At 28.0% G+C, this 18,928-nt stretch overlaps 3 protein-coding genes across 3 annotated transcripts in view; 1 reads left to right on the forward strand and 2 right to left on the reverse strand.

The window, feature by feature from the left end:
• LOC134835260 (uncharacterized) overlaps window positions 1-7,104 on the reverse strand; it is an 82,866-nt gene extending 75,762 nt beyond the window's left edge. The window contains exon 1 of the mRNA XM_063850132.1: window positions 6,806-7,104. Coding sequence (XP_063706202.1) covers window positions 6,806-7,104 — 299 coding nt within the window. The remainder of the gene's footprint in view (window positions 1-6,805) is intronic.
• LOC134833847 (SH3 domain-containing kinase-binding protein 1) overlaps window positions 1-18,928 on the reverse strand; it is a 76,794-nt gene that overhangs the window by 27,263 nt on the left and 30,603 nt on the right. The window contains exon 8 of the transcript XR_010162136.1: window positions 6,806-7,144. The gene's annotated coding sequence lies outside the window, so the exon portion shown is untranslated. The remainder of the gene's footprint in view (window positions 1-6,805; window positions 7,145-18,928) is intronic.
• On the forward strand, window positions 15,791-18,561 carry LOC134834730 (dipeptidase 1-like). Its single transcript, XM_063849484.1, has 3 exons — window positions 15,791-16,492; window positions 16,557-16,866; window positions 18,157-18,561. The coding sequence occupies exons 1-3, from the start codon at window positions 15,845-15,847 to the stop codon at window positions 18,486-18,488; spliced, it is 1,290 nt and encodes a 429-aa protein (XP_063705554.1). The 5' UTR covers window positions 15,791-15,844; the 3' UTR covers window positions 18,489-18,561.

Below are 18,928 nucleotides of genomic sequence, written 5' to 3' on the forward strand. Positions count from 1 at the left end.
ACATTTTTATGGTGTATGAGTGTACCTGTTGCTTTTTAATAATTTAAAATAAAATGGAAATAATAATAACATTGTACTTTAATAGAACGAAAAGAAAGACGAGCATAGCACAAAATATATGTGTCTGTGTATTTTTACCTGTTCCTTCTCGTCTCATGTTGGTTTTTTTTTTATTTTCGTTGAAAATTTACACAAACACAGGCACAACTTTAATATGGGTAATACTACAATACGAAATAAAGTTACGATGAGGACGAGATACCGCAGCACCGTCAGTTGGTGTGTATTTATTATTAATATTTAATGAACATTTTCAGGGAAAATATAATTTTTCTTCCAGTTTTAGTGGAGTTGTAAAATGTACTTTTTTTTAGAAATGAAAATGCTTTTATGTGGAGATTAAAATATTATTCATGAGTAACTTAAAAGCTTAATGTCATCAAAATATTTTTTTAATTATTTTTTTGAAGCTGAATCTTTTAATTTTTGAAACAGTTTAAAATTTTTTAAAAATAATTAATTTAATTTTTTTTTAAATATTTAAAATTTCAAATATTAAAAAAAATACTTTTTATGAAAAAAATATTTTTTGAGTGCATAATTCGACTAAAAATTACAAAAATTAGGATTTTTTGAAAATTATTTTAAAAAATAGTTTCAACACATAAAACCCAAAACATAAATATATTTCGATTTAATTTTGAAAAAAAGGCTCAATTAAATTTTACAACTGAAAAATCTTTGATATGACTTTTACCATTTTCTGAGAAAAACTCTAAAAAGTCAGAAAAAATAAATTTTATGAATTTTTTAGAAAATAATTGAATTATTAATAATAATATTGTTTTCTTTCTGTTAATTTTAAGTTAAGGAAAATTTTTACAAAATTTCGTTTTTATTTATTTTGATATGGAGAATTATTTTTTTATAAAATTCCCCTAATTTTTTATGATTTTTCATATTTTTTAATTTTCAAGCTTAAAAACCATCAAAAAGACATTTTCGTAATTTTTGATCAATTTCAAGCTTAAGCAGAAAGAAAACTCGAAATTTCAAATTAAATAAAGATTAAATAAAGATTTTTTTTGTTTTGAGTAATAAATTTTTAAAATAATAAATTGGAGCCCCTTTGTTAAATTCATATCGATTTGGAGCAAGGTTTTACATAATTGGCTTTGATACAGTTTTGAAAAAAAAATTAAGAATATTTTTTGTAGTTTCAATTTTCTAGCAGTTTTGAATTAATAAAATGTTTTAAAACGATGAATTAAAAAAATCATTTTTTGATTTAATAATTATTTTTAATTTTTTCCACTGAGCTTTATTTAAATTCAAAAATCTCAAAAAATCAATTTCTTTTAAAATAAATTAAAAAATAAACAAATTTGCCTTAAGTAAAAGCTTAAAACCGCTCCTCCAATTGGCAAAAATTAACAATATCATTAAATCCTCTCACTCCACCACTCATCGAACGAATCTCGTTATCCTGCAACAAGTTTTGTGTTACGCGCAAGCAACCAGCTACCGATGATTACAATAAATTAAGTCTCCCTCTTTCTTCTTTTGTTTTTATCTTATTTTTCGTCTTTCTCCTCTTGATTAGTTCGCAAAGTAAAAGTTTTTTTTATTGAGTTGAAAAATCTACTACTAGGTCAGTTATTGTTTGATTGCACAGATTCTCCTCCGTAAATTTTATTATTCGTCCCTTTTTTGTGTCACTTGCTTTGATAAAAGTTTATCCATATACATAAATATTCCTCGATGATATCTTGCATGTTTCACAAGAATTTACATTTTACATAAAACGAAAAGGATTTTATTATTTTGTTCTGTCCTTGTCGTAATTTTTCGTCGTGTGTCTCTGTCGAGAGGAATTCTTGTTTCCCAAAAATAAAAAAAAAAAAGTTATTATTGGGTGGGTGCTGTGCTTTGCCCGTCTGTCTAGCCAGGTAATTGGATTACATACTTTTATCCTTAATATTTTGTCTTTGACGTGATATAAATTTCACCAAAAGGTGTGGTGATGTCGAAATTTTTGTGAAAAGTGTAATCGACATTTTGCTTAAAGTACGACATTCAAAATTTCATTCACTATTTATTTTGATAAATTGTAGTAGGATGAAAAGTTCACTCGATGTCTTGTTATTATTCATATTTCCTCTTTGCTTGTTGCTCATGCAGCAAGAAGATGTCTTTGGATTCTTTGTAATACCATTTGCAAAAGTTTATCTTCTCAAATTTTCCCATTTTCTTAATGTGCCTATGTTTAAGAAGATTATTATTTGCTCAGTTTTCGTCTGGAAGTCTTATAGATAAACTAATAATCATCCCTTTATTCTGAATTTTCTAATGTCATTTTACGGTCAGAGATGTTGGCGAAGGTCATAAGTTGAAATTTAATTTTTTTTATTTTTTTCCCTTAAAATTTAGATTTATTTCTTTTATGATTTTTGTTTTTTTAGTCAAAATCTTAAAAATTGAATAAGGGAAAAAAAATAAAAATTTTAATAAAAATTAATTATTAAATTAAAAGTTGAAAAAAAAATAATATAAGAAATTTTTTTTTTTTTAAATTAAAAAAAAGGGAATGGATACTAAAAAAAAATAAAATAATTTTTTTAAATTTTTTAAAATTTTTTTAATTTTTAAAATAAAAATTTCAAAATAAACTTTTTTCAGTCAAAAAATTGAAAAATTAGGTAATAAATTTATGAAAAATAAAATTTGCAGATAAATTTTAAAAAATTTATTAAAATTAATCAAATAAAAAAAAATTAAATTTAAAATTAAATAAATTTTGAAAAAAATAAGCGAAAAAAAATTTTTATAAATTTAATTTATTTATTTAAATATTTTTTTTTAAATAAAATAAATAATTTATTAATGATAAAATTTTTTAAACAAATAGGGTCAGGGCATTACTTTTCGGTATGCACTACTTACCGTGATTTTTTAACTTTTTTTCAAATTTTCTCGAATTTTCTATTGCAAACCTGATGATGTTTTCATCAAAAATTAGACTTTAAGCCCTTCTGATTACGATACAATAATTGGTTTTGCAATTCTTCAAACAATAATAAAAATTTGATACATTTTATTTTTGAAAGTCGAGAAAATTTAATTTTCTTAATAAAATTTTCAAGAAGGCAGATTTTGACATAAAATTTTCAAAGATCAAAAAATCCCAAATTTTAATGATTTTTGTGCAAATCTTTGTATCAGATGGCTAAAAAAGCCCTTAAATTTTGTTACTTAATGGGTTAAACCCATCAAACTATTGTTTAAACATAATTTTTTTCAAGAACTAAATTTTTTTTTCAGTCAAAAAATTTTTGAAATAGTTTTAAGGTTAAAATTTTTATGCGAAATGGCATAAATTCATCAAATAATCAAAAACTAGTTTGAACAGATAATGATTTGAGGCTAATTAACCACAAAATATTGAAATTTAAAAAATACTTATTTTCTTCAAGGATATTGAGCCTATACTTTGCACACGTGTTTATCCATGCTAAAAAAAGCTGTATTGCAAAGTTACAGGCTTCTAAGATCATGAAATCGATAAAAACAAAAAAATCGAAAATTTTGATTTTTTCGATTTTGTATTTCAAAACCAACCATATTTTTGAAGCTAATTTTTTCTATGAAAATCCTGATAAATCATAAAAAGTCTTTATGGAGGTGTTAATTTACTTCTTATATTTTGCAAAAACATGCACTAAAACGTGCAAAACAAAGATTTTAAGCAATTTTTAGTGTAATTTAAAAATCACGGTAAGTCAAGAATCATATCACGATAAGTCATTTTCACGGTAAGTAATTTATTTTTGAAAAATTCAATTTTTTTTCACGAAATGTGATAAAATTTTTTGAAAAAATGAATATTTAAGATTTTTCAAATATCATAAAATGTCAAATTGCTTCCCTGACCCTTATTCAATAAAATTAAATTGCTTCATTTTCATAATATTCGTCTCATAAATGAATTCCAATAGAAACCTTTTCACGCCTCTGAACAAAATTTCATGTCACATGTGAATAAAAGGGTGTGTTATCCAATTTTCATAGTTATTCAGAAAATGTCACACATAAAGTTTTAATAAACTGTATAATTTGGCAGAATTTTTGCGGTGCAAGTGTCACTTTTGATTTAATAATAAAATCTAAAATAAAATTTAAGAAGGTCGTTGCATGTCTAAAATTCCCACGAAAATATTTCAATCGTGTACGGTAAAACTATACATGAACACTTGTTGATTTTCCCACCCTGAACAAATGGAGCAGCGTGAAAAACACGATTTGCCACTTCGTTTATTATTTACTTTTTTGAGTCCGTCTCATTATAATGGAATCAAAATGTGAACGCAAACAATGCAAAAGTCCTTACACGTACTTCTTGCTTTCCTCTTTTTTTCCTTTACTGTTTCCGTATCACCAACAAGCCTTTCTACGGATTGAAAAGAAGTGAATTTAAGTCTTTGAAAGAAAAATGTGCATTGGGGCAACGTTTCAGAATTTGTTTGAGTCACAATTTTTAAATGTGCATTGGGACAATATCTTAGAATTTGCATGAGTGATCATTGAGAAATTTTGCCCTAATGTACATTTTAAAAATTTGACCCCATGCAAATTTTGAAATGTTGCCCCAATGCACATTTTGAATATGTCTCAATGCCTGTTTTAAGATTTTGGCCCATGGTAAAATCTAAGATTCTGTCCCAAATTTATCTGGGAAGAATTTGCGTTTGGTCAAAATTTCAGAATGTGCATTGGGATCAAATTAAGACAAAATCTTAAAATATGCATTAGGGAAAAATTTTAGAATGAGTATTGAGGCTTATATAGTGAAACTTTTTCCCCAAAACATATTCTGAAATTTTGTCCCAATGCAAATTTTGGGAAGAATGTGCGTTAAGTTAAAGTTTCAGAATATGCAATAGGATCAGATTCAGGCAAAATCTTAAAATATGCATTAGGGCAAAATTTAGAATGAGTATTGGGGCTCATCGTAAAACTCTGCCCCCAATACACATTTTGAAATTTTGACCCAATGAACATTCTAATTTTTTGCCCCAATGCACATTTTTTCTTCAAAGAGCTAAATCTACTTCTTTTCAACCCGTAGTGCGATCTCAACCAGTACTTCTCGCATTCCGATATATAAATCATCCTTTTCTAATTAAATTTTCCTCTCTTTTCCTCTTTCAGGCACAACACGGTAAAACGGTGAAAACAAGTAGTAAATGTCGAGTCCAGTTGTCGGCAAAACAAAAAAAAAACAGTACGGAATAAAATGAGAAAAGCAAACTTTAACCATAAAAAATGGAAATTAATTCCATCAGTGGGGGTCTTTAGCATACTTTATTTTTTTTTGCTGCTGCTGCTGCCGATGATATTGAGATGTAATTCGCATTTATCTGCAAGGGACAGGCTGGCAAGGCATTGCGTATACGTCTTTAAAGTGAAATTAACGTTTTTATTTTCCCATTTTCTAAGAGATTGAGGAATTTTTATTGGTTAAAGTGAGATGTGTTTCAACTCCCCAAACTATCATCATCGAATGGAATCCCGAAATGGTTCGATTTAATCAAAAAGGGATCAACTTGACATCAATAAAACTAAATAAAAGGACAACTTAAGTGATGTACGACAACGGTTACAGAGAAAATGGAAAGAACGAGATGAAGAAAGGCTCGATTTGGTAGGAACAAATTTTTATTATTTTTTTTTTTCAAAGGAACAAGCACAACATTTAGTTCAACATCCAATTCAATGTTCGTCTGTGATATCTAATGAAAATTCATGTTTTATGTCTATTTTTTGAGGGGGATTCAAGTGCTATATATGATCATGGTGGTGGTGGTATTGGTGCTCTATAAATCGAAATTGGCTGAATTTTTTCATATTTATTTTTATTTTTCTTTAAACATATTTAGTTGAATTAAATCCATTTTTGAAATTTTCGTAATAGAAAATCAATGAAAGTTGTCAGAAACATTAAAAAATTAGTGAAAATTTAAGATTTGATTATTTTTAAATATTTTTGATTTAATCCTCATAAATTTCAACTCAAAAATTAATTAAAATTTAAATTTAAAAAAAAAATTAAATTTTAATTTTAATTTGCCTTAAAATATTTTTTTATTTTTCAATTAAAAAAAAAATAGAATCTTTTCATAATTTTTTTTTTATTTTTTAATTTTTTTTAGCGCACCTGACTTAAAAGTTTTATTTTTGTAAAACGAAAAATATATCAAAAAAATTTTTTTTTTTGAAAAAATTCTATTCCATTTTAAAAATTGAAAAATAAAAAATATTTTTAAGGCAAATGAAAGTAAAAATTTAATTTTCTTTTTTGTTTTTTTTTTTAAATTTAATTTTTAATTAATTTTTTAGTTGAACTGGTAAAAAAAACTTATTTAAATTTAAAAAATATTGATTTATTAATTAACTTTAATTAAATTTATTTTAAAAGTTAAAAAAATAAAAAAAAAATATTTAACTTTTTATCTCAAATTTAAAAAAAAAATAAAAAAAAATTGAAAAAAATGCACCAAAAAATCATTTTTAACCAATTTTTAATGTTTTTCATCAACTTTCGTATACAATTTTGACTTCTTTTTGTATTGTTTTCATAAATTTTAACCAATTTAAAAAAAAAATAATTTATTTTTTTTATTTCAGAAAAAAATGTGAAATTCAACCGATTTCGACTCACAGAAAGGTGTAATAAAAAGGGTGCAACAAAGTTGTAAGCAGAAAAATTAAACAAAAAAATCAACATCATCAAAAAAACAAAACTTACATTAATCTCGCTGCTTCACGTTGACGTGCACCCTCATCACGACTTAATGCATCAATAACAATTTGTCTCTCCTTATCACTGAACGTATTTAGAACATTAAAGTTATGATCTTGCTTTTGCTGAATGATGCGTTGCTCGACCGTTGGCGGATAATTGATTGTTGGATGCGATTGTGAATGTAATTGCTGTTGTTGTTGCTGCTGTTGCTCTACATGCCGCAGATTATTACCTGAAGTTGTCGTTTTTGTTGTTGTAATAGATGGTATCAGTGGTAATCTAGCACGATTACTTGATGCCATATCACACGAAGCCCTCCGTGTTGCTGCGACGATTGCTGCGCTGCAAGTTGTAAACGAAAATAAACGGAAAATTGGATTAGATTCAAATCGATTTATGTGGTAGTGGTTTTTTTTGTGGGATTTGTCAAATTATCGAAACAAAACGACACATGTTGTGAACGGGTGATAACAGTAAAATAAACACTTTCTTGCAACAAATAAAAATGAATATGCTCGAAAGCAGCAAGGAGAAAGGCATCACGTTCCGCACACCACCAGAGAGAAGTTTTTCACAATAAAAGTGCGATTTGTTGCTAAGGACATTTAAGGCGTCATGTAAGTATGAACATGTCATGTTGAATGTCACAAAAGTTTCATAAGAAATCTCAGATGAACTGTTTTGCGAGTTTTAAAAAAAGATACTGAATTTTTTTTAAAAAGGTCTACAACAAGGTTATTTTTTTTTTGTATTTCCCAATTGGAAGGGATTATCTTTGGCTTTGTGTTTTTTTGTGATTTAAAAAAACATATTTTTATATGGCTTAAAGGCTTTCTTCAATTGTAAATGAATTTTCGTGGAAATTTAATTTTTTTCCAATGAAAACATGTTTTTTTCTTGTTAATGTTCCTATGTTTGAACAAAGTCAGGGTCAGGATAAAAAGAAACAAATTCTTAGGAAAATTCATTCTTAGAAATTAAAGACAATCTTGAGGTTAAAACCTTAAAAAAATATGTAACAAAAACTTTTTTCCTTATGGAATTTTTATTCTGTAATTTTTTACAATTTTAAAAATGTAAACATTTTTTATAGTCACCCTAAAATTTATGAAGTAATAAAATAATAATGATCAATAATATTTTTTTTCACAGAAAAAAAAAATTTCAAAAAAATAGGACGAAATTCAAATCAATTAAAGTCATAGGAGATATTTATTAAAATTAAAGTAAATTCATTTAACAAAATTTGTGTTTCTTCGACTTTCTTAGTTTTTATTTGCAGTACGATCATGTTGCTGATGAAAGACGATGATATGAAGGCGATTCAAAAGATCTGCAACAAAGCACTGCGAATGATTCTTCTTAAAGACAGATATGCGAATGTGATAGTATGCTAAATGGCACGGAATTACTTGACATGAAGCAAAGAGTAACGCTCTGAAACTTATCGACAAAGCCAAGAATGATCTGCTCCCGGAATACTTGACAGAAAGATGAACAATCGTGGCGAATCACAACCTTACTAAGAAAAATTCAACAAAGAAACAATTACTGACTAAGAAAATACAACAACATGAAGCTAGAAGTTCATTAACAAAAAAGTAATATGGCGCCATCCATTAATGACGTCGGAAGTTTGGGGGGAAGTTTTAAACAAATTTACGATGGATTTCGACGAAGGGGGGAGGGGGCTTTGCACGACGTCATAAAAAATATCCTGTATTCAAGATTTTAAAATTTTTTATTTTGAATTTATCGAAATTACGACTTTGACAGCTTTTTTGCTCAGTTTTTTATTCAAATGATTTTTTTTTTCAATTTTTCGACGAGTTTTCATTGAAATTTGAACTACGTAAGAAACTCCGTATAATGAGTTAATTCTTGTCCGCGCCTGATATTATACAGACTGGTTCGATGCTGTGAAATGAGGAGTACGGAAATGTGAAAAATGGAGACCCAAGAACTTTTTTCATTAAAATTAAGATATTTAACATTTTTGTACTCCTCAATTCACATTTTCGTACTCCTCATTACCCTAACAACAATTTCATACACTTCAGAAATCCAAGGGACTGTCCCATTGACTTAAATTGTCAAAAAATCTCCATTAATTTATCTACCGATATTGTAAATTCATTATAGAGCATGGATTTTGTTCATTATATCGAAATTCACTATACGGAGCGCTCATTATAGGGCATTGAGATTATACGGAGTTTCTTACGTAATATTAAAAACTTCATGTAGGGTCATGTTAAAAAAATACGTCGTAAATTGTAGGGGGGGTTGCTGGATTTCGACGGTTTGCAAATATAGGGGAGGTGGGGGTCAGGAAATGTCCTATTTTATTCGACGCAATCAATGGATTGTGCCATACCAACACAAAAACTTTGTCAAGTACGATTTCCAAAAGTTCTTTAGTTCATTAGTTTCATTAGTTCTTTTTTCAATTTTGAATTTTACTTGTACTTTATTTTGCGACTTAATGTTCGCGGGATCAGCTTTCAGTCGACGTATTGAGTGACCCTCAGTGCCTTACATGGCACATTTCGTCTACCGGATGACACTTATTAAGGATGTCTATCCACGTAGACAATACGTCAGCATTTCGTCTACCGTTGATGACACGATGAGGATGACGGTCCATCAATCGGCATTGGGTTGCCGGTGCGTTACATAGACTAAAGGGCATTTAGATACTTGATACTGCACTTGATACTGAAACAATCCCCTTCCCGACAAAGGTTCAAGGGTTCAAAGGTCCTTCTGGGCGAAGGGAAAAGAAACTTTTTTTCAATTTTTAATTTCACTTGAACTTTATTTAGCGACTTAATGCTTAATATCAACTGAACTTAATTTTTTTGTACGTATTATATATATATATCGTGCCCCCCCTAAACTGTCGACGCCATTAATGGATGACGCCTTACAAGTTTAATTTTTTTTTGTTTTACTCTAATTGACCATCAAAGTCAGAAAACTTTAAAGTAAATGACCATTCCATTGTTTATTTTTCAATAATTTTCTACGTATAAAAATTTTATGAGTTCCCAAAGTAACTTTTCTTCTTCAAACAAAACCGAACGTCCTAGAAACAAAAAAGAATGCAGAAGAAATTTTCTAAGAAATATTTTCTCATCAAGGGATCCATTCTGACCACCTCATAAAAGTTTGCATTCCTGTGTGCTGATGTGTGGCAAAAATGTAATGAATTTCCCTTTCTCATAATAATCTGCAACAAATTGCACTTTCTCAGAAAATTGCTCCTGTAAGAATGTGTTACCTTGTCATGCACACAGACACTCAATTTAACTCAATATTCTTACACATAACCGTAAATATTTGCAACAATTTTTTTTGCACACAAAGTTGTATGTAAAAATAACGGGAAACTTCAGAACGAGAGAGAATAGGGAGGCAAACTATTTATAATAATATATTCAATTTTAGTTTAAAAGGTAAGTTGATGCGATGCACACTTGAACAACATCAACAATAACATTTTCAGAATTTTTCTTTTATTGAAACGTCGATGTGCTGCTGTAATGCTGTAATGATGACGACATTGAAGAAGACAGGAAGTTATGTGGAAATTCTTTTGCATATATGATTTAATATCAAAGACATATTTTGTATTTTGAAATATTTTGTATCAATTACTGAGATGCGGGAGAAAAATCATGCAAAATTCGAAAAATTTTACATATAAAATTATCTTGAAGCGCAAAAATTTTCAAAACGTTCAAGACGTTCAAGAAACATAAAAAAACGAAAGCAAAATTTTTTTTGGCTGAAAGTGTTTTCGACCCTGGTTTTGTGCTAACTGCCGAGCTACTGTGTAACATTTTAAATACTTGAAACTTCTTGGAAAACTATAAAACAGCGTTTTATTGTTTCAAAAACCAAGAATCGTTCGTTTCTTGTTAATATTTTTCAATAAAACCGTTTCTAAAGGAAATTTTCATCAACATGAATTTATCTACTGAAAAGCTTGTTTATTGTTCGTTGTTTGCTATTGAAAATTTCTCATCATCAAACTAGTTACAAACATAAGAGCCCCAGGTAGGCCGTTTGGAACAAAAGAAAGTGTTTGCACGAAGGATTGCAATGTTTAATTTTCGAATTTGTCAACTTTGATGGGAATCCAGTGTTGAAGGATGTTCATTATTTCTCAACAAGCGACCGAAAAACGAAGGAGAGAAAGGCGGAACAAAGAAAGCAATTCACTTTTTGAAACAAAATCCATACCGATGATTATTTATTACGAGAGTAAATTCTGCGAAACAATGGGCGATTCGTAACAAAAGAAATGATAAATTAAGTCCAGTGGAAAAACAATACAGCAAGAAAATTGTTTCATTCGTCAAATCTTTGGATATTTTGATATTTCCATCATTTACATTCTTCATGCAAAAATGAAAACATAACCTTGACATAGTGCACGTGCTGTGGGCGGAAACGATAAAAGTTTATGATTTTACGCCTACTCTCAAATGTCTCGTAATAAGTTAGAAAAATATTTACAGACTCTTTAAATGTAAACGAGACCATTAAAGGACTGGCCGTAAAAGCATTTGGGCAAATGCCTCGTAGGTTTGGCTGATTTTGAGGCAAAGAATGAGATTTTTTTCACCGTATTTCGAAGAAAAAAATGCAACACTACCCAAGTTCAATCCACGGATTCAAAAAAATTAAATTTATTAAACCACATGGTTTAAATAAATTAAAATAAAAGTCACGTGGTTAAAAAATAAATCACGTGACTTAAAAATATTAAATAAATCACGTGGCTTAAAAAAATATAATAAATCACGTGACTTACAAAAATTAAATAAACCACGTGACTTATAAAAATGAAATAAATCACGTGACAAAAAAAAATTATATAAGCCACGTGACTTAAAAATTTTAAATAATCAACGTAGTTTATAAATTATAATAAACCACGTGGCTTAAAAAAAATAATAAATCACGTGACTTAAAAAAAATTAATAAATCACGTGACTTAAAAAAAATTAATAAATCACGTGACTTAAAAAATTTAATAAACCAAGTGACTTATAAAAATTAAATAAATCACGTGACTTAAAAAAAAATATATAAGCCACGTGACTTAAAAAATCTTAAATAATCAACGTAGTTTATAAATTTTAATAAACCACGTGGCTTAAAAAAATTAAATAAATCACATGGCTTAAAAAAATATAATAAATCACGTGACTTAAAAAAATTAAATAAACCACGTGACTTATAAAAATTAAATAAACCACGTGGCTTAATAAAAAATTAATAAATCAAGTGACTTAAAAAAAATTAAATAAACCACGTGACTTACAAAAATTAATAAATGACGTGACTTACAAAAATTTTATAAACCACGTGACTAAAAAAAATTAATAAACCACGAGACTTAAAAAAATTAAATTGACCACGTGGTTATTCAAAATTCACGCCCCTGATTAAAGAGTTTTGCTACTGCTAATGAATAGAAGAAATTTCGGTTGCTACGGTTTTATTGAGCGTATAATTAGAACAAAAACTCAATTATCATTCTACGAAAATCAGAAATCTCACACATTTTGCTTTCAATTTCACATCACGTTTCTTGTTAACTTTCAAGATACATATTTAATAAAACACGCATGCATGGTGCGGTAATGAGGATTTCCCACATGTTTTGAGGCATCGACGGAAAAAGGAAATTAAATTGCATCTCATTATCGTTCCGTGTGTCTCGTGAAAGCGATCTCTCATCAATAAACGTGTAATTTTCGTTTTTTTGATCAACATTTTATGAGAAACAGTAAAAATTTAATTTGGTTGTCCGCGCGCGCTCTCGAGTCATCAAACAACAATGACATGATAATAATAATAAGAATAAAACAATAAAAGCGCCAAATTACACGACAAATAAAAGAGACTTTGAATGGCTTCATTATTCGCGAATGAACGCGTTATTAATGCGCGTTTTTATGCGAAAAAGAGAAAATATTTTTTTTTTGTGTTAGTGAGAATGCGGGAATATAAAGAAAAGCAATAAAAATTCCATCAAAAAGTCTTTTGTTTGTCGCTGTGAATCGGAAAACGGACAAAAAAGTTTTCGATATGAAAATAGATCACGGACGGTCCCGTTAATAAACCGACTGCTTTTCTCGGGTAATAAAATGCTACTTTGAGATATGAATCTTGTGAATTTAATCGAGTGGAAATTTGCATTTAGCTGGAAATGGGAAAACGTTTTGTTAATTTATGAGTTTAACCAAGGCTTTGCGTGTGCTTCAATGAGCAATAATAACATATGCGTGTGGTATTTGATCTCCTCTTTCATAAATAAATTAAATGGTAAAACTTTGAAAAGTCCTTCGTGGAAAGAGGTTTTTTCTCGTCTTTTCTCGTTTCTTGTGAAAAAAGTTACACTCTAAGAAAGAAGGATATTTTATTTCAGTTTTAATAACATCAAAAAACTGTACAATCATGGTGAATTATTGAAAAATGTATGAAAGGCGGAAAAAGGTGACGTCTGGTATTTTATTATTTTTTTGTTTACAAAAACGTAACAAAGCTTCCCGGAAAAAAATATATCCGTCCCTTTAATAATTCGTTGTTCATATGGGATTACAACGTGGATGACAATAGAGTTGTTTGCGAAAATGCAATGAAAATCCCTGGTTTTTCATGGAAAAAAAGATTGAAATCAACTGAAAAAGTTAATCCCGACAAGCAGATTTGTTTGATGAATTTCATTAAAGTAATTGCCATTTAGTTTATTACTATGCATTTAACACGATGCACATCAATCAAAAATTAATTAATTAGTCACGTCACAGGGAAATTTACAACTGATGTTATGGTGATAAAATGTAATAATTATTTATAAGAGTTTGATAAAAAAAAATAAAATCAAATAAGTAAACATTTTGAATTCTATGAATTTTATAAAGAAAAAAAAAATTTAAATCTTAAAAAATTTTTCTTAATTATTTTTTCAAATAATTTTTGATTTAAAATTTCTTATTTTATCAAATGATTTTTTTCTTAAAAAATGGTCTCTTTAAAGAAAAATAAGGAAAAAATTATTTTGTTTTATAAAAATGCTTCAAATTTAAAAAATTTTTGCCCGTCATTTTTTTAATATTATTTAAATTAATTAATTAATTTATTACGTCTCTTTCATTAAAATTATTAGAAAATTGTTAAAATTGTTTAAAATAAAATTAGAAAAAAATCACGGGAACTTAAAAACAAGAAATTGGGAGATTGACTCATCGATGGACATCAATGATTTTTTCATCGAACGCGTTCAAATTAAATAAGATGGATTGTTCGATTAATCGGTAAACATCGAAAATCGTAAAAATATCAAAAAACACATTTATGATCGAAAAAATGTCATAGAAAAAAATCATGATGAAAGCGATGAGTGATCTTAAATGCAACCATTTTTGTAAAACAATGTAAAAATTTTAAAATATATTAAATAAAATAAAAAATAAATATTATATTAAGGCAGCTCCAATATTTTTTTTTAACTTTTTGTTCTATGCTTAATTTTAAATTTCGAAAATCCAAATGACCGTTTTTTTAGTGTTTTTTCATTGTATTTTAAGAAAATTACGAAAATTTTGTAAAATAATTTTTTTTTATTTTATTTTATTTTTTTTTAATAGTATTTATAAATTTTTTAGCATGATTTTTTTTTCCTCAAAATATTTTCAAAAATTTTTGACAGTTATTTTTATGAATTTTTTTTATTTTTAACTGAAAATGAAATTGTATTTCAGAAATTGTATTTAAAATATTTAATGTTTATGTAAAAGCTTTAAAATCAGTTAAAATATTAATTAAATAATTATTGCTTGTCATAACCAAAAATTGTTTAAATTTTGTCATTTTATATAAAATTATTTCAAATCTTCTTATTTTTGCCTCCCAATTTTTAGGAAAAATTTTGTGGGACAAAAACATTGGCGGATTAATAAGTTTAGGGGTCTTCAGACTATTCAGGTTTGGGGGCCTATCAGCATTATGGACAAAATTTCTTATTGAAAAAAAAATTATTTTCAAAATTATATAGAATGGCATAAAAAAATCATAAAATAAATTTTATATTCCAAATGAAAAGATTTTCAAAATAATTTCAAATCGAAAAAATTATTTTTTTTTTAATTTGAAAAAAAAATTTTCAAAAAAAAGTTTTAAATTTAAAAAAAAATATTTTTTTCAAAAAAAAAATTTATCCGAATTTTTTTCCTTTAAATAGGCTAATACCATAAAAATTGGTAAAAAATCGCCACTACAAAAAAATATTTGACCTAGTGTGGGATAAAAAAAATTATTTTAGTAAAAAAAACTGTCTCTGTCTGAAAAGTATCAACTATCAAAGTTAAAACTTTTCTGTCCGTCTGTTATTTTTTTATCATATTTTATTTTTGAAGTTGAAACCTAATACAATTTTAATGTTTAAGTCACTTCATTCCATTTTCATCCAATCTTGTCTGTCACAATAAAAAAAGAGAATTCCGTTCATATCTCTCTTTTTTGACTCTCAACTCTTAGATGACCAACATTTTTTGTTTTGTTTTTTTTTATCAACAAATTGTCAACAAAACAAACAAAGCTATAAAGTTCATATCTCACGACACGACATGCAAATAATAATTAAAAGAGACTTATCTCTTCCGACAACTTTTTTTTTGTGCCGCAACTTTTTTTCTGTCATCTCAGAAAAAAAAAGAACCTGTTTTAGTCTTCATCTGCAGTCATCACAAACTACATTTACAAAAATTTTTATCGTCATGTTAATCGACGGATTACTAGGTGCGATAATTTAAAACAATACACTTTCATTGAATTTTCGACCTTAGCTAACGAGATTCGCTAATCGTCAATTATTTTGTTATCAGATTGGGTCAGATTACGATTTTTTTTTTTTGATAGGTTTCTGTATATAAATTGGTTATTGAAGCTCGTAATCGGTTTAGATACGCTTGAAATTTTATTCGATTTACTACTGAATTTTTCATTTCAGTCCATAGAAAAGTGATGTACATCGCGAGTGCGGTAATTTTGCTTGTCATTGTCTCGTTAGCGGTGGCAATTCCCTTAAATTCCGTTAGTGAGAAAATTCCGTTCAAGGGAAGTTCAGTTTTGGATGAGGTCCCGCTGATTGACGGTCATAATGATCTTCCTTACAACATTTACCGGTTGGAACATGATCGCTTGAAGAACTTTAGTCTCGACTCGGACTTGACCAAACATCCGGAATGGGGAAAATTGGCTTCGAGTCATACGGATTTGCCTCGAATGCGACGCGGAAAGTTGGGAGGGCAGTTTTTCGTCGCTTTTGTCGGTTGCAATAGCTTAGACAAAGATGCCGTTGAACTGACGATGGATCAAATCGATGTCATTAAGCGACTGATAAAAGCTTATCCGGCGGATTTGCAGTACGCCGATAGTGTCGAAGGAATTTGGAATGCATTTAATAGCAAAAAAATCGCCAGTATGATTTGCGTTGAAGGCGGTCATTCGATGGACAATCGACTCGGGGTGTTGCGACTGTACTATGAGATGGGAGTGCGCTATATGACACTTACGCACAGCTGTACACTGCCATGGGCCGATGCAAGTCCCGTAGACGACGCGACGACGACATCGCTGATAACGAAGCATAATTTGACGCAGTGGGGCAAGGTGAGTAGTGGCGAACACAAATTTTCGACGAATTACGCCTAATTTTTGTTTGTTTTGTCTGCAGACGGTCGTTCTGGAAATGAATCGCTTGGGAATGATGGTCGATATTTCGCATGTGAGCAAGGGTGTGATGCTCGATGCAATTCACACGTCACGTGCGCCCGTTATTTTCAGTCATTCGTCGGCGTGGGCAGTTCACAAGCACCATCGGAATGTGCAGGATGACGTGTTGCGGGAGTTGCGCTTGAATGGCGGAATAATTATGGTGAATTTCTATCCGGAGTTTATTGGAAATAATACGCTTGATAGAGTTATTGAGCATTTGAACCACATTCGAAGCGTAATTGGCACTGATCACGTTGGAATTGGAGCAGGTGAGAGTTTTTTTTTAACAAAATTTATTTTTTTTTTGTGTAAAACTATTCAAAAACATTAAAAATTATTTTTTTGAAAAATTTTTTGAAATTTTCGAAACTTATTTTTTTTTAATTACCTAAATGTTTTTTTTAATCAATATTTAATAAAAAATTACCATTATTAAAAATAATTTATAAAAAAAAAAGAAAAATGAAAAATTTTTTTAATATTTTCGATTTAATTTTTTTTTTTTTTTTCAATATAAATTTTTTTTCAAATATTTTCGATTTTTAAAAATATTTTTCTTTTCTAAAAATTAAAAAAAAAACTTTTCTCATATCAAAATTTTAGGACATTTAAGTCAAAATTTCCCAAAGATATCATTTTTTTTTATAAAAATGTTAAATTAATTTTTATTTATGGCGAAATTTTTTTTCTCAAACTAGGCGAATAAATTTAATATTTTCATTTTTTGTTCCATGAGGATTTTTATAATTTTCTTAAAATTTTATGGACGATTTTTTTTTCAAACTAGTTGAATCGCAAATAAACTTTATATTTTTTTCAAATTTTAACTTAAAATCAAACACAGTTTCACAAAATAAAACTTTTGGAAAAAAAAAGTTGTTTTGGTTACCTGACCTAAAAATTTTATCTACATTTCAAGACTTGATTGACTTAAAATTTTAACTTTAGAAAAATTTAAGAAACTAAAAAAAATAAAATAGATATATTATTTTTAAATATCATCAAATAAACTACTAAAATTTGAATTGATTGATTGACTTAAAATTTTTTGACTTAAAATTTTAACTTTTTTTAAAAATGGCAAAAAAAAATTTTTGAAATATTTTTCGTACAAAATGACAAACTTTTTCATAAAAATTATTAAATAAAAATTTTTCATAAAAATTATTAAAAAAATTTTTTCATAAAAATTATTGAAAAAAAAATTAATTTTTATTATTTATTAAAATTATTAATTAATTAAATTTTTTATTAAAATAATTTTTTTTTTAAATTTTGAAAACATAGGTTCAATGATTTTCAAAAAGAAAATTTTGAGAAGAAAATTTTTGTGAATAATAATTTTCAATACAAAAGTTAAATAAAAAAAAAACAATAATTTTTTTTTTTAAATATATAAAATTCCTTAAAAAATTATGAAAATATCAAAAAACGGTCATTGAAATTTTCAACTTTTTTTTTTATTTTGTCCCATTGGATTTTCGGCTTTGGACAAAAAGTTCAAAAAAAAAATTTAAGCGGCCTAAAACTTAAAAAAAATACTATTTCTCTTCCACTAGACTACGACGGCGTAGACAAGACTCCAGTTGGCTTAGAAGATGTCAGCAAATATCCCGCCCTTTTTGACAAACTCGCCGAATCTGGTCACGGCTTCCAACCTTGGACCGAAGAAGAATTAAAAAAATTAGCTGGACTCAATTTATTGCGCGTCATGAAGAATGTCGAGGACGTTCGTGACTCCCTCAAGCATGAATTACCTTACGAAGATCTCATCCCGTATGACGACTTGGTGCGCGATAATCCAACGCAAGGATGTCGCACGGATCTCGATTCGTACAAAGATGGTCCGGAAAACTTTGAAACCGCCCTAAAAATGCTAAATCCACAATAATTTCATGTTTTTTCGCGTGTAAAGTGAACTTTACGACGACGCTTTAAAAAAAAAATACAAATTTTCTATAAAAATATCCATTAAAATTTCTCTCAATTATTTTTCCAGTTTATAGTGTGCCGTAAAAAGCGCTGTAAGGTATCTTTTTATTCGTGCATGATAAAAAAAATGTTCAAAGATAACCGCCAATCCTGTGTTCTTCCTGAAAGTTTCTTGTGCCACAAAAACTATACGACAGAACGAAGGAAGAAAAGGAAAAAATCCAAACAATGGCAAATAACGATGAAAAGGAAGGAATTTTAATGGGGATGGTCTTGCAGACGAACGAACGAGCGGGTTGATGTCGTTAATGTACTTTTCTTATTAATATAATGCCATAATCAGGAAATAGGGTGCAAGTCATTTTGCACGGAGAGAAAAATATGAAGAGAGAGATATAA

The sequence above is a fragment of the Culicoides brevitarsis genome, chromosome 3 (assembly GCF_036172545.1).
Source record: "Culicoides brevitarsis isolate CSIRO-B50_1 chromosome 3, AGI_CSIRO_Cbre_v1, whole genome shotgun sequence".
NCBI lineage: Eukaryota > Metazoa > Arthropoda > Insecta > Diptera > Ceratopogonidae > Culicoides > Culicoides brevitarsis.

Bases quoted from the DNA above. Each gene is read 5' to 3' on its own strand.
- LOC134834730 (XM_063849484.1), top strand. From the start codon at position 15,845: ATGTACATCGCGAGTGCGGTAATTTTGCTTGTCATTGTCTCGTTAGCG. The intron at 16,493-16,556 runs GTGAGTAGTGGC...TTTTGTCTGCAG, and splicing joins ATTTGACGCAGTGGGGCAAG to ACGGTCGTTCTGGAAATGAA. The intron at 16,867-18,156 runs GTGAGAGTTTTT...CTCTTCCACTAG, and splicing joins TCACGTTGGAATTGGAGCAG to ACTACGACGGCGTAGACAAG.